At 30.5% G+C, this 16,490-nt stretch overlaps 3 protein-coding genes across 6 annotated transcripts in view; 1 reads left to right on the forward strand and 2 right to left on the reverse strand.

Moving 5' to 3' along the window:
• Positions 1–521: 521 nt before the first annotated feature.
• Positions 522–911, reverse strand: LOC117175445 (tigger transposable element-derived protein 6-like). The gene has a single exon (XM_033365153.1). The coding sequence runs from the start codon at positions 909–911 to the stop codon at positions 522–524; it is 390 nt and encodes a 129-aa protein (XP_033221044.1).
• Positions 912–3,579: 2,668 nt separating this feature from the next.
• LOC117174099 (mesoderm induction early response protein 1) lies at positions 3,580–12,551 on the reverse strand. Of its 4 annotated transcripts, none has more exons than XM_033362842.1 (6): positions 12,051–12,551; positions 11,752–11,864; positions 8,567–9,202; positions 8,085–8,465; positions 7,809–7,936; positions 3,580–4,839 (listed from the first exon to the last, which is right to left on the reverse strand). In XM_033362842.1, the coding sequence occupies exons 3-6, from the start codon at positions 9,191–9,193 to the stop codon at positions 4,293–4,295; spliced, it is 1,683 nt and encodes a 560-aa protein (XP_033218733.1). In that variant the 5' UTR covers positions 9,194–9,202; positions 11,752–11,864; positions 12,051–12,551; the 3' UTR covers positions 3,580–4,292. The 4 variants fall into 4 exon arrangements, with proteins under 4 accessions (XP_033218733.1, XP_033218731.1, XP_033218730.1 ...); XM_033362840.1 differs by having other exon boundaries at positions 3,580–4,836; positions 11,752–11,887; XM_033362839.1 differs by having other exon boundaries at positions 11,752–11,887.
• A 147-nt stretch (positions 12,552–12,698) lies between these two features.
• Positions 12,699–16,490, forward strand: part of LOC117174098 (carnitine O-palmitoyltransferase 2, mitochondrial-like) — a 9,295-nt gene continuing 5,503 nt past the window's right edge. The window contains exon 1 of the mRNA XM_033362838.1: positions 12,699–12,865. Coding sequence (XP_033218729.1) covers positions 12,818–12,865 — 48 coding nt within the window. The 5' untranslated portion in view covers positions 12,699–12,817. The remainder of the gene's footprint in view (positions 12,866–16,490) is intronic.

Genomic DNA, 16,490 nt, shown 5'->3' on the forward strand with positions numbered 1-16,490 from the left:
ACCTTGAACCTGACGCGATAAAGGTCAGCGGACACCAGGTTCGTAATCAGCGACCCCAAAAACCTATAACATATTTTTTAAAAATTTTTTACCGTTTTTTCTAGATTTGACCTTCAAATGACCTTGAACCTGAAGCGATAGAGTTCAACGGATGACGGAATAGTAATTAGCGACTCCAAAAACCTATAACGTATTTTTTTGGATTTTTTACCGTTTTCTCTCGATTTCACCTTCCAATGACCTTGAACATGACGCGATAAAAGTCAAAGGACGCCAGATTTGTATTCGGCGACCCCGAAAACCATAGTAAACCCGAGCTAACCTCAGAATACATGTCTAAGAGTGTCAAATCTCTCGAAAATACAGTTGGTGGGTAGTGGTGTTTCCTATATTTGTAGGGGGGGTGGGGGTGGCTGGGGGGTAGTCCGTTTAGCGTGCAATCGACTCAAGATACTTATAAGATACTACCATGATTTTTTCAGATTTTTTGGTCCAAAAATAAATTAGGCCAAAAACCGGCCTTACCGACCCTCCCCCTTTTCCACTTCGTTCTTGTCCTTGCACTCGGAGATCAACAATTCTTGAAGAAACGCTGTCCTGTAACGCCTTTTTGGGGCAGAAATTACTCCCATGTCCATCGGCTGGATGAGACTCGTGCAGTTAGGTGGGAGAAACACGACAAAGCATTTTTCGTCGATCTTATTTAATTCCTCGGCAGAAAGATGAGTTCTCGAGTCGTCCAGAAACAGAAGGAACCTGTCCAAAAAAACTTCGCTCGTCATCCATGCTTTTTTGGTTCCTCTGTATTCGCAAGGCAAATTCGTGTCAACTTTAATACATCGGGGCTTTTGAGCGGTACCAATGTAAAGTGGAGGCACGCGAAATGAGCCGGACGTGTTTGTACATAACATCACTGTTATGTTTCCCTTTTTCTGTTTATGGCCAGGGACTTCAGTTTCGTTCCGATCATCAAAGCTTTTTCAGCTAATAATTTGCCTGACACGGAGTGACCAGACATTCGCTTTTCACACAGCCAAGCATAAACAGTGCGTTCTAAGAGGTCCAAATCATTTGTCTTTAATCGTTTTTGCTCCAGCGATCCTTCATTTAGCTCTATTTTCGAAGCTTTTTCCTTGATTTCGTTCGCTCTTGTGCGAATCGAGGAAATCGTCGATGGCTTAACTGCATATTTTTGGCACAAATGAGAATTTCTTATGCCCATTTCGAGTTCTTGAAGGATCAATAATTTTGTATTGAATGAAAGATCTTTTTGTTCTTCGTCAGAAAATGAAAATCGACTACGTTAAAGGTTATCATTGACAGCTTTTACTTTTTAGGGATTTTTTGTGTGTGAATAGATTCTTCACATTTAAAAACTCAGCTAAAAAATCCATATGGTTTTATCATATAGATTTTAAGATTCGTAAACAAATATATTCGATACTTACGGTGGAAGATTTGATGTTTGTGATGTCTTGCAACGTTTTTTTTTGCTACGTCCATTTTAATCATTTTAAAAATAAATATTCAAATTGACACTACAAACTGCCAGGGTGTAAACACTTGACACTTGCGCAACACAGTACACACACGTATCATCTACACATATTTGAACATAGTAAATAGTCGGAGGAATGGGTTCCCCTCCCGTGTTCTCACTATTGAGGGCGGACATGTACAAAATGTTCGCAGTACCGCGGCTCGAATGTATATTTCACTCACAAATATTTAATTTCAAATTTATGTCTAGGATCACATACGTGTCCATCAATTTTTCGCTCCTAAAATGTAGAAAGATATCAAAGGATATTTGTATATATATTTTCAACGATAAAATAATATTTTCTAGACCTAATATCGAACGCCTTCATTTTAAATATCAATACTTGTAATCCAAATCCCGCTTCTATATTTTTATGTTTTTTCAATTTATTTTTTAAGCGTATAATTTTTTTAAATTAACTTTACGCTGCATAGAATGTAGAAATATTGCAAAATAATAATGTTTATTGCTTTAAAATAATTTATTACGTACTATAAACATCACATTGTTGATAAACAAAACTTTGTGTCAGAAATAATAATTTTTCGAGTTTTAAAATTAATTTTAAAAATATGTAATATTATTTTTATAATATTTATGCATATTCACGTTTAAATTATTTTCAAAAAAGTGCAAGCACGCGAAGGCATGGAGGCACTCTCGAAGCTAGAATCCAGTTCTTAGACCATTACTCCGTCGCGGCTGGCTCGATAACTACACAATTTGACCGATAGTAATTCCACGCGGATTTCTTGCAACCCTTTTTTATCGTAAACTACTTTCTATCTAGGCAAACGGTGTAGGCTTTTTTCATCTCATATTAAGCCCTCTTCGCTCACCAAAAATCATCAAAATCCGTGACCCCAATTACACGCACTTTTCTTCAGGTAGTGTATACCTTGAACCTGGGACTCAATTCGATCATAAACGTAATAAACTCGATAAAAATTATGCTATGTTCATAAACTCATTCATTTTATTTAAAAAAGTTCTTAAAAAATCTCAAAAATTGAAGATTTTTAGATAAAATTATTATTAACGTATGATTTAGAAAGATAGATCAAATTATGTTTTCTTGAAATTTAGATTTGAAATAACATCTGTGATAATAAACAATTATTAATGTTTATGTGCTCATTTCAAACGTAAATTTATTTGGAAGCATAGTAAATTGTTAAAATGATTTGAAAAAATGCATTTGCATAGTGCGAGAAATTCAATTGTTGGAACAAATAAATTGTAAAAATTTTAAATAATATTTACTGCTGAGAAACAAATTCAATTTTAGAAGCGCTATAGAAGGGAGGGCTATTAAAGGGTTTCACTGTATATGAAACACTTGATCATGAATTATCTATAAAAATTCTCTTAAATGTAGATTTTCTTAAAATTATTTTTCTTTTTTACAAATGAGATGACTTCAAATTGTTCTAATTTTTGTACTCCAAACTCAACTTCTTGCACAATCTGAGAAAACAATTGTAGAATTATTTTTGCTAGGATATACATTCAAAATGAGTTCAAAAGCATAGGAAAATGCTTATGATTTCAAATTTAGGAAAACATTACAATTTGCACTTTAGTTCAATAGCTTTTTTAAAAAGTCGCAAAGCAATATCACCCTGGGTTTTATTTCGTTTACGATCACAGGTTAAAGGAATATTAAAACCGGTATGTAGTTTTTTTTAAATATTTGGATAAAGCTCTTCAATGCTTCGTGATCTGTCGTGATAGAAAAAACTGAGAGTAATAACATACCTATCAAAACACATTTAATTTGCGATTTAGTACAATCGAGAAAAACTCCCGAAAATACTTCCGAAATGTTTCTAATTTTATAGGCTGAGAATACTTATTTTTTCAGTCTAATTAAACAAAAAAAAAGAACAAATTTTTAAAGCAAATTCCAAAACTGTCCTCAATTGTATCAGGAAATATATTTGTGTTTTAGAATCATCAAATGTAAATGTAAAAGAAAATTTTTTGCTGAAATGTGTTCCAAAAATAGTACTATAATACAGAGAAAAAAACGTGAATAATATTACAATATTCATTTAATCTGATCGTTCTAGGTACATATCGTCGTAAAGGGTATCGACTAATCGATAAGTCGTGCATAAAGACAATAATATTTCATTTTTCTTATCACTCGATGTGATCAAAATCGTTTGAACGATCGTTAAAATGTTTCAGAATAGAACACTATACTTCGTCATTTACAATTTTTTACACTTCTTATCGTCCAAAATTCTCTTAAATTACAAAATAGGAACAAAAAGAAAAGCAGAAATATACACGATTGTAAAGCATTCACCTCAGAAGCGTTACTGATTCACGAAAGCATAAAGAATACTCATTAATCAATACAGAACGCAGAATGCCATCATCTTTAAAAATACAAGAGGACACTCCTCGTAGAAATCAGTCTGTACAAGAACTAGGATCTCGAATTCATCTGCCTAAAAAAACACTAGTAAAAAAATATCCCCGACTGTAAATCCAACGATATTTTTTTCTCAGTGAAGTAATCGCAGAGTCGAGACTCTTAACGCGCTTCCATGTCACCCGCATTCGAACGATCGATAATAATCGATAATAATAATTACTGTAGAGTAGAAAAATATAATTCGTGGGTGCTTAACGAATGCGTATTACGATTTTAGTGATGCTAGTGCTTTGAGAAGCGATGAACGTTTGGCGGCGCGTTCAACGCGTCCTTCAGGGAGGAAATCGAAAGCGAGGAGCGACGCTAAGGTGGTAAATGGGGTAAAATATTTTCAGGTGATCGTGCCGTTTCATTCCCGGTGGAGACGTTGCTCGAGGAGGTTAGGAGGTGATTATTGTTCGGCTGATGCGCATTTCGCTGAGAAGGTGGTGACGAGGACGAAGGAGACCAGGTGCCGCCACCTTCTGCGTTTCCCTTCGACGCTAACCCATATTCCATGTGACCTCGGGTAGAATTGAAGGTTGCAGATGTTGCATTCGAATTTTGCAAAGTCGTAACCGGCGTTGCTGAATGCTGAGGTGGCTGCAATGGTGCAGGTGCTGAACTATTAAAATCGATCGCCAAGGGATCGACGCCGCTTGGATTTGCAGCCCCGATTCCTGGAGTTGATCCTGGAGCTGGTGCACCGTCCCAAAGGTCTAGAGATTTCGAATCCTCGTTATTCGTCATATTTGCATTTGTTCTTTGTCGCTTCGCATCTCCGTATAATAAACTGCTATTTACGTTTGGCGAACTGCTACGGTCTCGAACTCCTTCCTGTTCTTCCAAGAATCTGTCCATATAGTCCCTGCTTGCAAGTGAAATTTTTCTCAGATTATATTTCTATTTAGACTGATGTACAGATATTTGAATAAGGAAACATTTCATATTTTTCTATTACTCCATTCACACTCATTTTGAAAAGTCAGAAGATTTGTTCAATTTATTAATTTAATTTTTAGTTGTTTTAATTTGTATTTCAGTAAAAATATCTCTTGAAAAGATTTGAAGGATTTTTCATTTGTCTGTAATCACAGCGGCTTAGTAGTTGAATTTTTGGTAAAAACGGGATTTGATTCATTATTAAAAACTTTGTATATTATATGGCTAGGATCTCCTGAATATTGAACAGTAGCGCCATTCCATTTTTTGTTTTCTAAAACGTTTAAATTTGTTTCTAATGTATTTTTTCAGCTGAGAGTTTTCAGATGTTCAAAAAAATGTTTAATGCCATCTAAAAAAATCATAGTGAAAAAAAGAACAGGAATTGAGAAATTTATTTTTCACGAAAATAACAAAATTATGAAAATAGCAATGTTTTAAAATACGCAGCTTGCTCACATTTAAGGAGCAAGCCGTACAACAATCAACTTAAAATTAACTATATTTTGATAGATTGTCCTAACATATGCTACTTTCTTGCGTATTGTTTTAGATGACTGAAATTTCGCTTCGACAAACACAACTAATATACTATTCTTTGATACGCTGTTTCATCTATTTTATGCCATATTTTAAAAGTAATAAAAATGAATGAAAATTCGTGTTTATCGCAAGCTTCACATGCTTTCCACTATTACGCTCTATTCCCCATTTTCTCGTTTTTCCAGTTAAATGCGAACTGAGTTAATAAAACCCAATAAGAAAATCCAACTATTTTTTGTTGAAATGTCATTCTTCTTGGTTAACAATTGTATTATTTGTTTACAAATTCAACGATTTGTTTAAAAATCATCCTTTTTAGTTGAAAAATCACTGTTTTATAGAAAGTTCGCCTTCATGGCTTAAAACTTCAAGAATTTGGTTGAAATTTTCTTTCTTTCGTGCCTGAAATAACGTTGTATCAACACATTTTTGTATTCCGCGGAAGTGCGGCGATCGAAAATTCGAAAATTGAATTGGGAAAAAAAATGTCAAAATAGTGAAGGTTATATACTTCGATAATGTATACCTTTCTATAATTCTCATATTATAGTTTTGAAGAAAAGTAAAAAAAGAAAATTAAATTGATTAGAATGACACGCAGGAAAAAATAAAAGGACTAGATAGGCTGGAGTAAAACTTCCTGAACCGGTAATAGCAAATATAATATTAAGAAATAATAAAATAAATAAATGATTGATAAATAATGATCAGAAATTGTATTAAAAAATACTGTTTAAATTATTTTTATAATAAAATAAAAATAAAACTTTAAATTAAAATTACACGAATAATTAAGCGTTTTTCTTTCCTTTCTTTTAATAAAAAGACGATAAATTATATTTGTATTTTTTACAATATGTGTAGGACCAAATTTGTAAATGATCTAACCTAATTATTTTCATTTTTATTAATTGAAATATTCCGAATTCAACTTTGAAATTTTTTCTCGACACTCTTAAACGAATTTAATTTTCTATTCTTATCCTCCAAAAATTCTACATTAGAATTAAATATGCACACTTTTGCGTTTAACTGAGAGATAGATGCGAAGTAAACAGAAGTAAATTAATCGACTATTTTGACATTTCATTCCGAATTTAATTTTTTAATTGTCGATCGCAGCGCTTCCGTGGAATAGAGAAACAGTTAAAAGAAAAACTTATATACATAGAAGTCCATGGAAACAAAATGTGTGTTGATACAACGTTATTTCAGCCGAGGCTTCAATTATTCTGTTGAAAACTCATCTTTTTGGCATGCGAATTCAAATATTTTGTGTAGATTTAAATTTATGGTCGAAAATTCATTTCTCCTGGAAGAAAATTTAACTGGTTTGTAAAATATTCGTTCTTTGGCTTAAAAAATCAACAGTTTGGTTGGATTTTTTTTATTTCTTGACTGAAAAATCTGTCTTAGTTGAAGATTCACCTTTTTGGCGTAAATTTAACTCTTTTGTGGAATATTCGTGTTTGTTTGTTGAAAATGAACTTTTATGCTGAAAATTTACTGTCGGTTTGAAAATTTAATCTATTTTATAGAAAATTGGTCTTTTTGGCTTGAAAATTGAAGTATTTGGCTGAAAAATTTAATATTTAATTAAAAAATAATTTTTTTAACGAAATATAAAGTATTTTGTGGAAAATTACTCTTTGTTGATAGAAAATTCATCTTTATGGTTGAAAGTTCAATCTAGTTCGTTAAGAATGTATCTATTCTGCTGAAAATATGTTTAGAGCATTTTAGCTTGTGATGCCTGTACATCACACGAAACGTGATATTGAGCTGAAATTTTGGGAAATTAAATGAGAAGCACTAAAAAACGTTAGTCTGGTTCTAAATTTTTATAATTGTGAAAAAAGCAACGACAAAATATTGTTACAAAAAAAATTTTTATAATTGTAAAAATTTAGGACCAGACAAAGGTTTCTTAGTACTTCTTCTTTAAGTTTCCAAATTTTCCATTCGATATCGCGTTTCGTCTGACCGTAAGTTGGGTTTGATAAAATGAAAAAATTTTTTTGAGGTCATGTTCAATGGCCTTAAATTTAAAAAAAATAGCAGATAAATCGTTCATGAAATATTTGAAATGGGTATCATCAAAAAGAAGCTATTTCCAAGCGTCTTGCTTTCTAATTTCATGAGTTTCTGTTTATGAGACTAAACTAAAATAATCGAAATCTTGTAAAAATATGGGAGAACAGGGGAAATTGGGTCAAAATTTACGATTTTAGGTGTTTTAGGGGATTTTTTAGTTTCTGGGGAAAACGGGGGATTAGGTAAAAAAGGGGACGGACTGTGAATCCTAACTTATGGAAAATATTTTTATATAAAATTCAAACATTCAGGCAAACTCACGTGATGCCAGGATGAAGAGCGTACTTCTTCTTTTCCAAGCGAGCCTTGTAGGTAAAAATATCATGCCTTTCAGTCTTTTTCCACAAGTAATAAAACTGCACGAGTTCACCAACCGATCTTGTCCTCACCTGAAAAATTTTGTTTACTACCAATCAAGATAGCAAAAAGAGACAGATCTTTTCAATTTTAGCAAACTCTAATAAATTAAATAAAAAATCTATATTTATTTGAGAAGATTAGATTCGAAACTGCCTTCCTCTAACAAAAGTGACGTACCTTATTCTTTTGGATGAGATGAAAGTCTTTGCCGTAATTTCTCAATCCAGATTCAAAGTTATGGCATTCTTCCTCTGACCAAAGACTGACGGAATCGGTCTGGGGTAAAACGTTCATTCTGCGTCTTCGGAGAGCTTCTTCCAAATTGTATCCACATTGCAATAACAAATAAAGAGCTTGCTCGTCGTCCCTTATATGTGAACCTGCTGGTAAGGTGCTTCCCTTAACAGCAGGTAATTGGGCTCGTTCCAAGAATTCTTCCGTTTCTAATTCAGCGATGTGGCTAGGATTCCAGAGCATTTTATCCTCGTTTTCGTAGGGCAGAGCATCATCGTATTTACAAAGACCTTCTGGTATCGCCGCCTGGTAATCACTCCCGACCTGTAAATAAAACCAAAATAATTGGATATTTATTCATAGTTACTTTATCGCCAAGATTCAGTCACCACCCATCTTAAAGAATAATTGTTGAAAATACAAACCATAATAGTTTTCTTCCATTCTTCCTCGTCAGGGCTGTAATCACAATCGTCTTCCTCTTCTTCACTCTGAGGTCTCGACACACTTCGAAGCAGTCTCGAAGATCCACAACCACTTCCTCCACTGCCTCCATTACTTCCACCTCCGCCACCTCCACTATTTCCACCCCCAGTCTCCATTCCATCATTGCCTTCTGCTCCATTGCCTGCCTCGTTTCCACCACTTCCACTGCCTCCAGAAACGCCATTATTATCATTTCTCGTATTTCCTCCTCCTGTGATGTTCGACTCGCTGCCACAACCAGCGCCAATCACACACGAATTTTCAGTTCCTCTGTTATTATTTCCACCACTCACCACTCGAGCTGCGTTGATTTCTTTCATCTCTTCTTTTTTCACCATTTCTGTATAGAATTGTTTTAGATCTGGTTCGTTGTTCGAGGGTTCATCGTCATCGTCTTCTTCTTCCTCCTCCTCCTCTTCTTCTTCGTCTTCTTCCTCGTCTTCATCCATTTTATCCTTCAATTCTGCATCCCCCGTTGGGAGGAGGACCATCCGGTCAGAACTGTTTGAATTTTCTACTGAGGAATCTCGCAAGCCGTACATTGCAAGCAAGTCTTTTAATGGCATGTCACCTTCCTGGAATTGATAGAATTGTTTAGTTCGTTGTTTAGCTTCTCAAATGAAGACAAGTTAGGAAGAAACATTCATTTCGTTACCAAGCAGTAATATCATAAAAATCATTTTTTTCTTTAGGGTCTGACACAAAAAATTAAAAAAAGAATTGTTTTTTAACTGACAAATTAAAAGAAAAATAACAAGTGATGATTATATCTAATAATCTTAAAATTAATTCATTCATATTGTCAACAAGGAAGCTACTATATTTCCGTGCGCTCTTTTGTCCCAGGATTTTCTTTTCTATCGCCCAGTTTGACAATTTATTAATATGCGGCAATTTCACATTTTATGAAATTCGGTTTCTACTTCAATTTTTGCGATTACTGCATATTTTCTTTTTTTATATACGGAAACTAATGTTACAAATGTAACACTGTCATTTGTACTGTTCACGTTTAAAGAATTTTCATTGCGAACCAATAAAATTGAATACATTTCAATTTCACATCTTCAAAATTGAACTATTAAAAAAAATCAAAACTGCATGATTTTCTATTACATACACTAAATATTGAAGTCTTCGATTCCAAATAAACAAAATTGAAGAATTTTAAATATCAAATCGTTAAAATTGAACAATTTTTAATTGTAAATCTTCAAAAATGAACTATTAAAAAAACGTATTTTTGATATATAAATCTTAAAAATTGAATAATATGCTGTTTTATATTTAAGTAATTTCAATTGTAACTCTTCCAAATTGTTGAACTTTATATTGTAAATTTGTTTAATTGAAGAATTTTTTATTTGGACAATTTACAATTTAAAATTCTGTCATTTTGATGCTTTACATTCGTAATTTCTTCGATTTAGAATTGAAAACTTGACTTTTTATTTCCAAAGTCATCCAAATTTAAAATTTTTTATTTATTCATATTTAAAATAAAAGAGTATTCAGTTGAAAACTTCAAAATTGATGTATTTTAAATTGTTTAAACAAACAGTGTTCAAAAGTACATTCATTAGAATACCAATCTTCACAAATGAATAATATTCAATTCTATATTTTAAAAATTTAACAATTTTTCATTGCGACTATTCAAAATTACAGGACTTTGAATTGCAAATCTTTGAAAAATTGAGAACTTTTTATTTTGAAAATTTTAAATAAAAAATTCTGTATTGTTGATGAATAACTTTAGAAATTTCTTTAATTTGAATGATTTAGAATTGAAACTTTGACCCTTGATTTTCGATATTATCTAAATTTAAGAATTTGTATTTAATCATTCCTTAACATTGAAGTTTTCAATTTAAACTTTACAAAATTATAGAATTTTGAATTGTAAATCTTTAAAATTGAAGATTTTTATTTTGGCAATTTACAATTAAAATTATGCAAGTTTTAAGTTTTACAACTAAAAATTCCGTAATTTTAATTCTTTAAATTCGAAATGTATTAAATTTTGAAGACTAAGATTTGAAAACTTGACTTTTGATCTTCAAAATCATCCAAGTGTAAAAATGTCTATTTATACATTTTTACAATTGAAAAGTTTTTAATTTGAACAATTAAAAATTATGCAAATTTTAAGATTTGCAATCAAAATAGCTGTACTTTTTTCGATTTAAAGTCGAAATTTATCCAATTTTGAAGATTTAGATTTAAAAACTTGACATTTGATCTTCAAAATCATACAAATGTAAAAATTTATATATAAACATTTTTTAAATTAAGTTTTTTTATTTTGACAATTTGGAATTCAAAGTTATGCAAATTTTAAGATTTACAATTAAAATAGCTGTAAATTTTATGATTTAAAGTCGAAATTTAATCAATTTGGAAGATTTAGATTTAAAAACTTGACATTTGATCTTCAAAATCACCAAAAGTGTCAAAATTCAAGAATATTTATTCGAACATCCTTAAAATTAAAGAGTTTTTAATTGTAAACCTTCCAAATTTAACAATTTAACATTGCAAATCGTTAAAATTTAAAAAACATTCAGAACTAGAACACTTTATAAATATACACATTAGAAATGTAAGGATCTTCAATGGCAAATCTTCAATCTAGACCTATTTAAAAAACCTTTTCAAATTTTATAATTTTATATTATAAACATTCAAAACTAAACAAGACAGCGAATTCTTAATTGTAAACATCAAAATGGATCACTACCGAAAATGAAAGACCCCAGTAAGAATGAAAATTGCAGAATGTTTTTTAAGAACATCTGATTATGATAAAAAATCACACAATAACTTAATGTTTTCCTTGCTTCTAATTCCTGCTATAATAAAATCTTATATTTAAATAAAAGTTACAGATTACTGAAAAGCGATTAAAATTGAAATTGTATGAATGACGATGTAGCTATCTTGATATTTATTTAAATTCATGATTATTAATTATATTTTATAGTACTTTAAATTAAAGCATATATTTTAATTTCATAATTAGGCAATGTAGAGCTAAAGTTACCAGCAATTTGTCCATAAACTCTTTTGAGCGTTACGAACTGAATTTTGAAGAATATTTTGAACATTGAATGACTCAAAGTACCTTTTGTAAATTTGACAACTCGTTGTGAGAGTCTTCGTGGCCTTCCAAGGCTTCTTCCTCGTCTAGTGTTCGCTCGTCATCAAAATCATTCACAAGAATATCGGTGGCTGGACCTATATCGTAATCTCGATCAGCCCTGTAAATGTTTACCAACGAACACAGTAGTCAATATTAATCCTGCGTCGGTCTGCTTGAATCCTCCAGCTTCAATCCAAAATTCGACAGACACGAGTAGGATTAATCTTCAGACATGTATATCGTTCTACACACAACAACGTAATAAATAATGAAAAACTTACATGTTTTATTCGCCAACAGCTTGGAAAATAAAAAAAAACCATGGGGACTATGTGAAAACAGACCGGTTTCTGTCAAAATTCGTTCTTTTTACGAACTAATGTCAAACAACCTAAACCTCAAATTTCACAATCTACTTCTGGTCGTTTTTGCACAAAAGCCTCATTAATTTTCAAAACTGGATTTCAGGAGACTCTACTTAAGACTTAAAACGCTGTTTTTTCTTCATTTTTCGTGTCACAATATCCTTGGAGGAAAAAGACTCCGAAAAGATGAAGCTAACCTCGAAATGACTAGACGATGCTCCCTTTAAATTTCACTTGATTCAACAAAGGAAACTTCACTTTTTGGGATTTTGCAGTTGATACAAGTTTTAGTTTTCTCAGACCTTTATTTTCTCATTTCACTATTTTCTTTTTTCGGAAAGACTATCTATTTTGGAAACTTTGGAGTTAAAGGAGTTAAACATAACGCCAGATACGTGAGATACGTCATACGGTCAGTCACGGACACGGTCTTGCGTCGTTCGAGAAACGGAGTCTCGATGTTGTGAAATGTTTAACCTTAAGAGAAGCGTTGTAACTCAATTTTGGGGTTTGAAACCCTGAAGAGAGATACATGAAAAAAAGAGCAAGTTTAACTATCTTTGTCCACTTTGTGAGCATTGGTATGCCCAGCTAACCCAAAAAATTGTTTCCTCGTTGTTCCCCGTCATCCGTGCAGAAGTTGCTGTAATATTTATGACAGGAAATAGTACAGTTTTTGTATAATGTCACATTTTGCCTTAAGAAAAACTTTAAATTATAATCGCTCCAGGGTAGGTCTTTGATGCTATATATTTTTTTAAGTTATATTGTTCGTTTCGCATGTGTTTTTTTTGTCTGTCTAAAAATAATTATTAGTATCTTCATTTGTCCTTCACGTTTTACACCTATATAATTATTGTTTTTACTATTGTGCTGCATCTAATTAATTTCATTTTGTTTTGTTTAAATTTTAGTTCTTAGAACAGAAATTTCAACCTTTTATAATAAATATAATACACACGAGATAACAAAATCGGGGTAGCCGCTGGAACGGGAAACTGGGAAGTGTCAGTGAAATTATTTTTTGACAGGGAATTTCACAAAATTTTAGAAAAACTAGAACATTGAGCGTGCTATGCGCACATTAATTACCCTTTCTTTAAAAAATTCTGTTTATTGCTAGGAAAGAAAACTGGAAAAATCTCTAATTCACCGGATGTTTTATTTAGTTCTTGCTTAAATTATCCGGTCAATTTTACGTTGATTTCAGGTTTTTTCTCCTAATGGACAGCGATTGAAAAACCTTTTTACGTTCTAAATTTTTTTGTTAAAATATGTTTTGTTAGAAGTGGAACTACTATGTTACAAATTCATTATTTTTGTTGATAATTGGCAATTTTAGTTTTTTGTTTGTTTAAAATTTAACTACCATATTTTGTTGACATTTTATTTGCCGTCAATTTTTTTGACTGAAAATTTAACTATTTCAGATTTGGTTGAAGATTTATGTTTTTTGTTGAAATATTTGTCTTCTGTGGTAGAATATTTTGGGCGAAAGTTCATTGCTTTGACTGTAAATTTGACTATTACCTTGAAAATTCCTTTATAAGTTCAAAATTTGGTTGAAGATTAATATATTTTGTTATAAATTAATCTTTTGAATAGAAAATTAACCTTTTGAATTAACAATTTTTTTTTAATTGATCAAAAAATTTAACTGAAATGTCGAAAGTTTGTATTTTTGTTGTTATTGAAAAATGTTCCTTTTTGGTTGGAAGTTTAGTTATGTTGGTTGAAAATGCTAATATACTATTCTTTGATACGCTGTTTCATCTATTTTATGCCATATTTTAAAAGTAATAAAAATGAATGAAAATTCGTATTTATCGCAAGCTTCACATGCTTTCCCCTATTACGCTCCATTCACCATTTTCTCGTTTTTCCAGTTAAATGCGAACAGAGTTAATAAAACCCAATAAGAAAATCCAACTATTTTTTGTTGAAATGCCATTCTTCTTGGTTAACAATTGTATTATTTGGTTACAAATTCAACGATTTGTTTAAAAATCATCCTTTTTAGTTGAAAAATCACTGTTTTATAGAAAGTTCGCCTTCATGCCTTAAAATTTCAAGAATTTGGTTGAAATTTTCTTTCTTTCGTGCCTGAAATAACGTTGTATCAACACATTTTTGTATTCCGCGGAAGCGCGGCGATCGAAAATTCGAAAATTGAATTGGGAAAAAAATGTCAAAATAGTGAAGATTATATACTTCGATAATGTATACCTTTCTATAATTCTCATATTATAGTTTTGAAGAAAAGTAAAAAAAGAAAATTAAATTGATTAGAATGACACGCAGGAAAAAATAAAAGGACTAGATAGGCTGGAGTAAAACTTCCTGAACCGGTAATAGCAAATATAATATTAAGAAATAGTAAAATAAATAAATGATTGATAAATAAAGATCAGAAATTGTATTAAAAAATACTGTTTAAATTATTTTTATAATAAAATAAAAATAAAACTTTAAATTAAAATTACACGAATAATTAAGCGTTTTTCTTTCCTTTCTTTTAATAAAAAGAAATTAATCTTTTGAATAGAAAATTAACCTTTTGAATTAACAATTTTTTTTTAATTGATCAAAAAATTTAACTGAAATGTCGAAAGTTTGTGTTTTTGTTGCTATTGAAAACTGTTCCTTTTTGGTTGGAAGTTTAGTTATGTTGGTTGAAAATGCATATTTTGTTTTGTAAATTCAACTTTGTTTAAAAAAATCGTCTTTTTGTCTTGGTGGAAATAAGTTTAGAAATACTTTTTTTTACATTGACATTATTGATCTTCTGAGTGAAAAGTTTTTATTCCTGAAAGAAAAATTTTGAACGGTCAAGGAAAATAAAAAAATGGTCAGTTATTGTAAATCTAATTACTCGATGCCACTAAATTTGGATTTTGATATATATGATTAATTTTTTTTTTTAATTAAAAAAATGTCCGTAAAATCTTTAGATTTTTTATACGTAAAATTACCAATACGGGGAAATTCCCGAATTTGAGCAATTCGATAATTGTTAAATAATAAAGTACTTTTATGTGATCAGCATATTTTGTATTTATTATTTTAAAAAATTTTTCAGTTGATTAAATTCGGGAATTGTCAAATTCGATAATATCATAAACTTTCAGCAGTTATGTTATTCCGAAATTTTTCAGTTGGGGATTTTTAGATTGTCACTAATTTTTAATTTTCTTTAAAAATTAATTTTTCAAAATACAAAGTAATAAATATTTTCCCAGAATCTTATGAAAAGTTGTTGATTATCTTTCAAAACCTTTCAATATCCTTAATAAGCTGCAACATTTTATTTTGAAACTTTTAAAAATCTAAATTTAGTTTTTATTTTTCAAAAATCTTTTGAACTTTCAAATTATCTTTGCAATTGCTTATGAACTTTTAATATCTTTTAGAACTGTTCATTTTGTTTAATCCTGAAAATTTAAAGAAATTGCTTTAAAATATTCTAGCTTTTTTGACAACTTTCAAAAATTTCAAAAATCTAAAGTTAATTAAAATTTTTTGAGATCTGCAAAAGTGAAACTAAAAACATCACTAAAAATCATATTCATGCAGTGATGCGACAAATTAGGTTTTCGACAATAATGTATGCAAGATCTCGTTACAACAATCCTTTTTTCAAATTTTAAGTTCAATTGTTAACTTTTGAATTATAGAATGATTTAGTTTACAATGCGTAAATTTAAAAACTTTTACTTAAAAAATTTTTCAATTTAAGTCTTCATTTTTATGCGTACATATTTAATTTAAAAAAATTTTAAATGCATTTTTTGAGACGTCAACAATTTTCGTTGTTCTATATAAAAAATGGTTAATATATAAAAATGTTAAAATTTTACTTATACATTACAATTGATTAATCATTTTTGCACATGTACAAATTTATTTTGTTATTTCTTAATTTAGATCATTGAAAACTGTTAAAATCTTCCATTTCGTAGGTGTTAATTATTGCGTGTTTGAATTGAAAAGTGTTTTAACTTCAATTTTATAATTCAACAGAGTTCCACTTTGAGTGCTTTTACTTTGACCTTTGATTTCATTGTTCATTGGAAATTCTGAAGTTGTAATCAAACTGGTTTAATGCAATTTAAATGTCACTATAAATTTGCAGCAGATATACATTTTTCTTTGAATTAGCGAATTTCTATAACGTCGGTATTATAAATAACACTATAGAATTGAAATCTTAGTTTAAAGTGTTGACAGAATGTGATAACGCAGATGTTTCTTTACCACACCTTTAATCTGATTTGGTTTGAAATCTGTATCAATTCGGAACCGAGAATAACCGAGAGTTTGGTTCAGTGACCGGAATTTTTCTCTCTAATGCAGTAA

The sequence above is a fragment of the Belonocnema kinseyi genome, chromosome 6 (genome assembly GCF_010883055.1).
Source record: "Belonocnema kinseyi isolate 2016_QV_RU_SX_M_011 chromosome 6, B_treatae_v1, whole genome shotgun sequence".
Taxonomy (NCBI): domain Eukaryota; kingdom Metazoa; phylum Arthropoda; class Insecta; order Hymenoptera; family Cynipidae; genus Belonocnema; species Belonocnema kinseyi.

Bases quoted from the DNA above. Each gene is read 5' to 3' on its own strand.
- LOC117174099 (XM_033362839.1), bottom strand. The intron at 8,466-8,566 runs GTTTGTATTTTC...TTTTATTTACAG, and splicing joins AATGGAAGAAAACTATTATG to GTCGGGAGTGATTACCAGGC. The intron at 7,937-8,084 runs GTACGTCACTTT...AAAATTTTTCAG, and splicing joins ATCTCATCCAAAAGAATAAG to GTGAGGACAAGATCGGTTGG.
- LOC117175445 (XM_033365153.1), bottom strand. From the start codon at position 911: ATGTTATGTACAAACACGTCCGGCTCATTTCGCGTGCCTCCACTTTAC.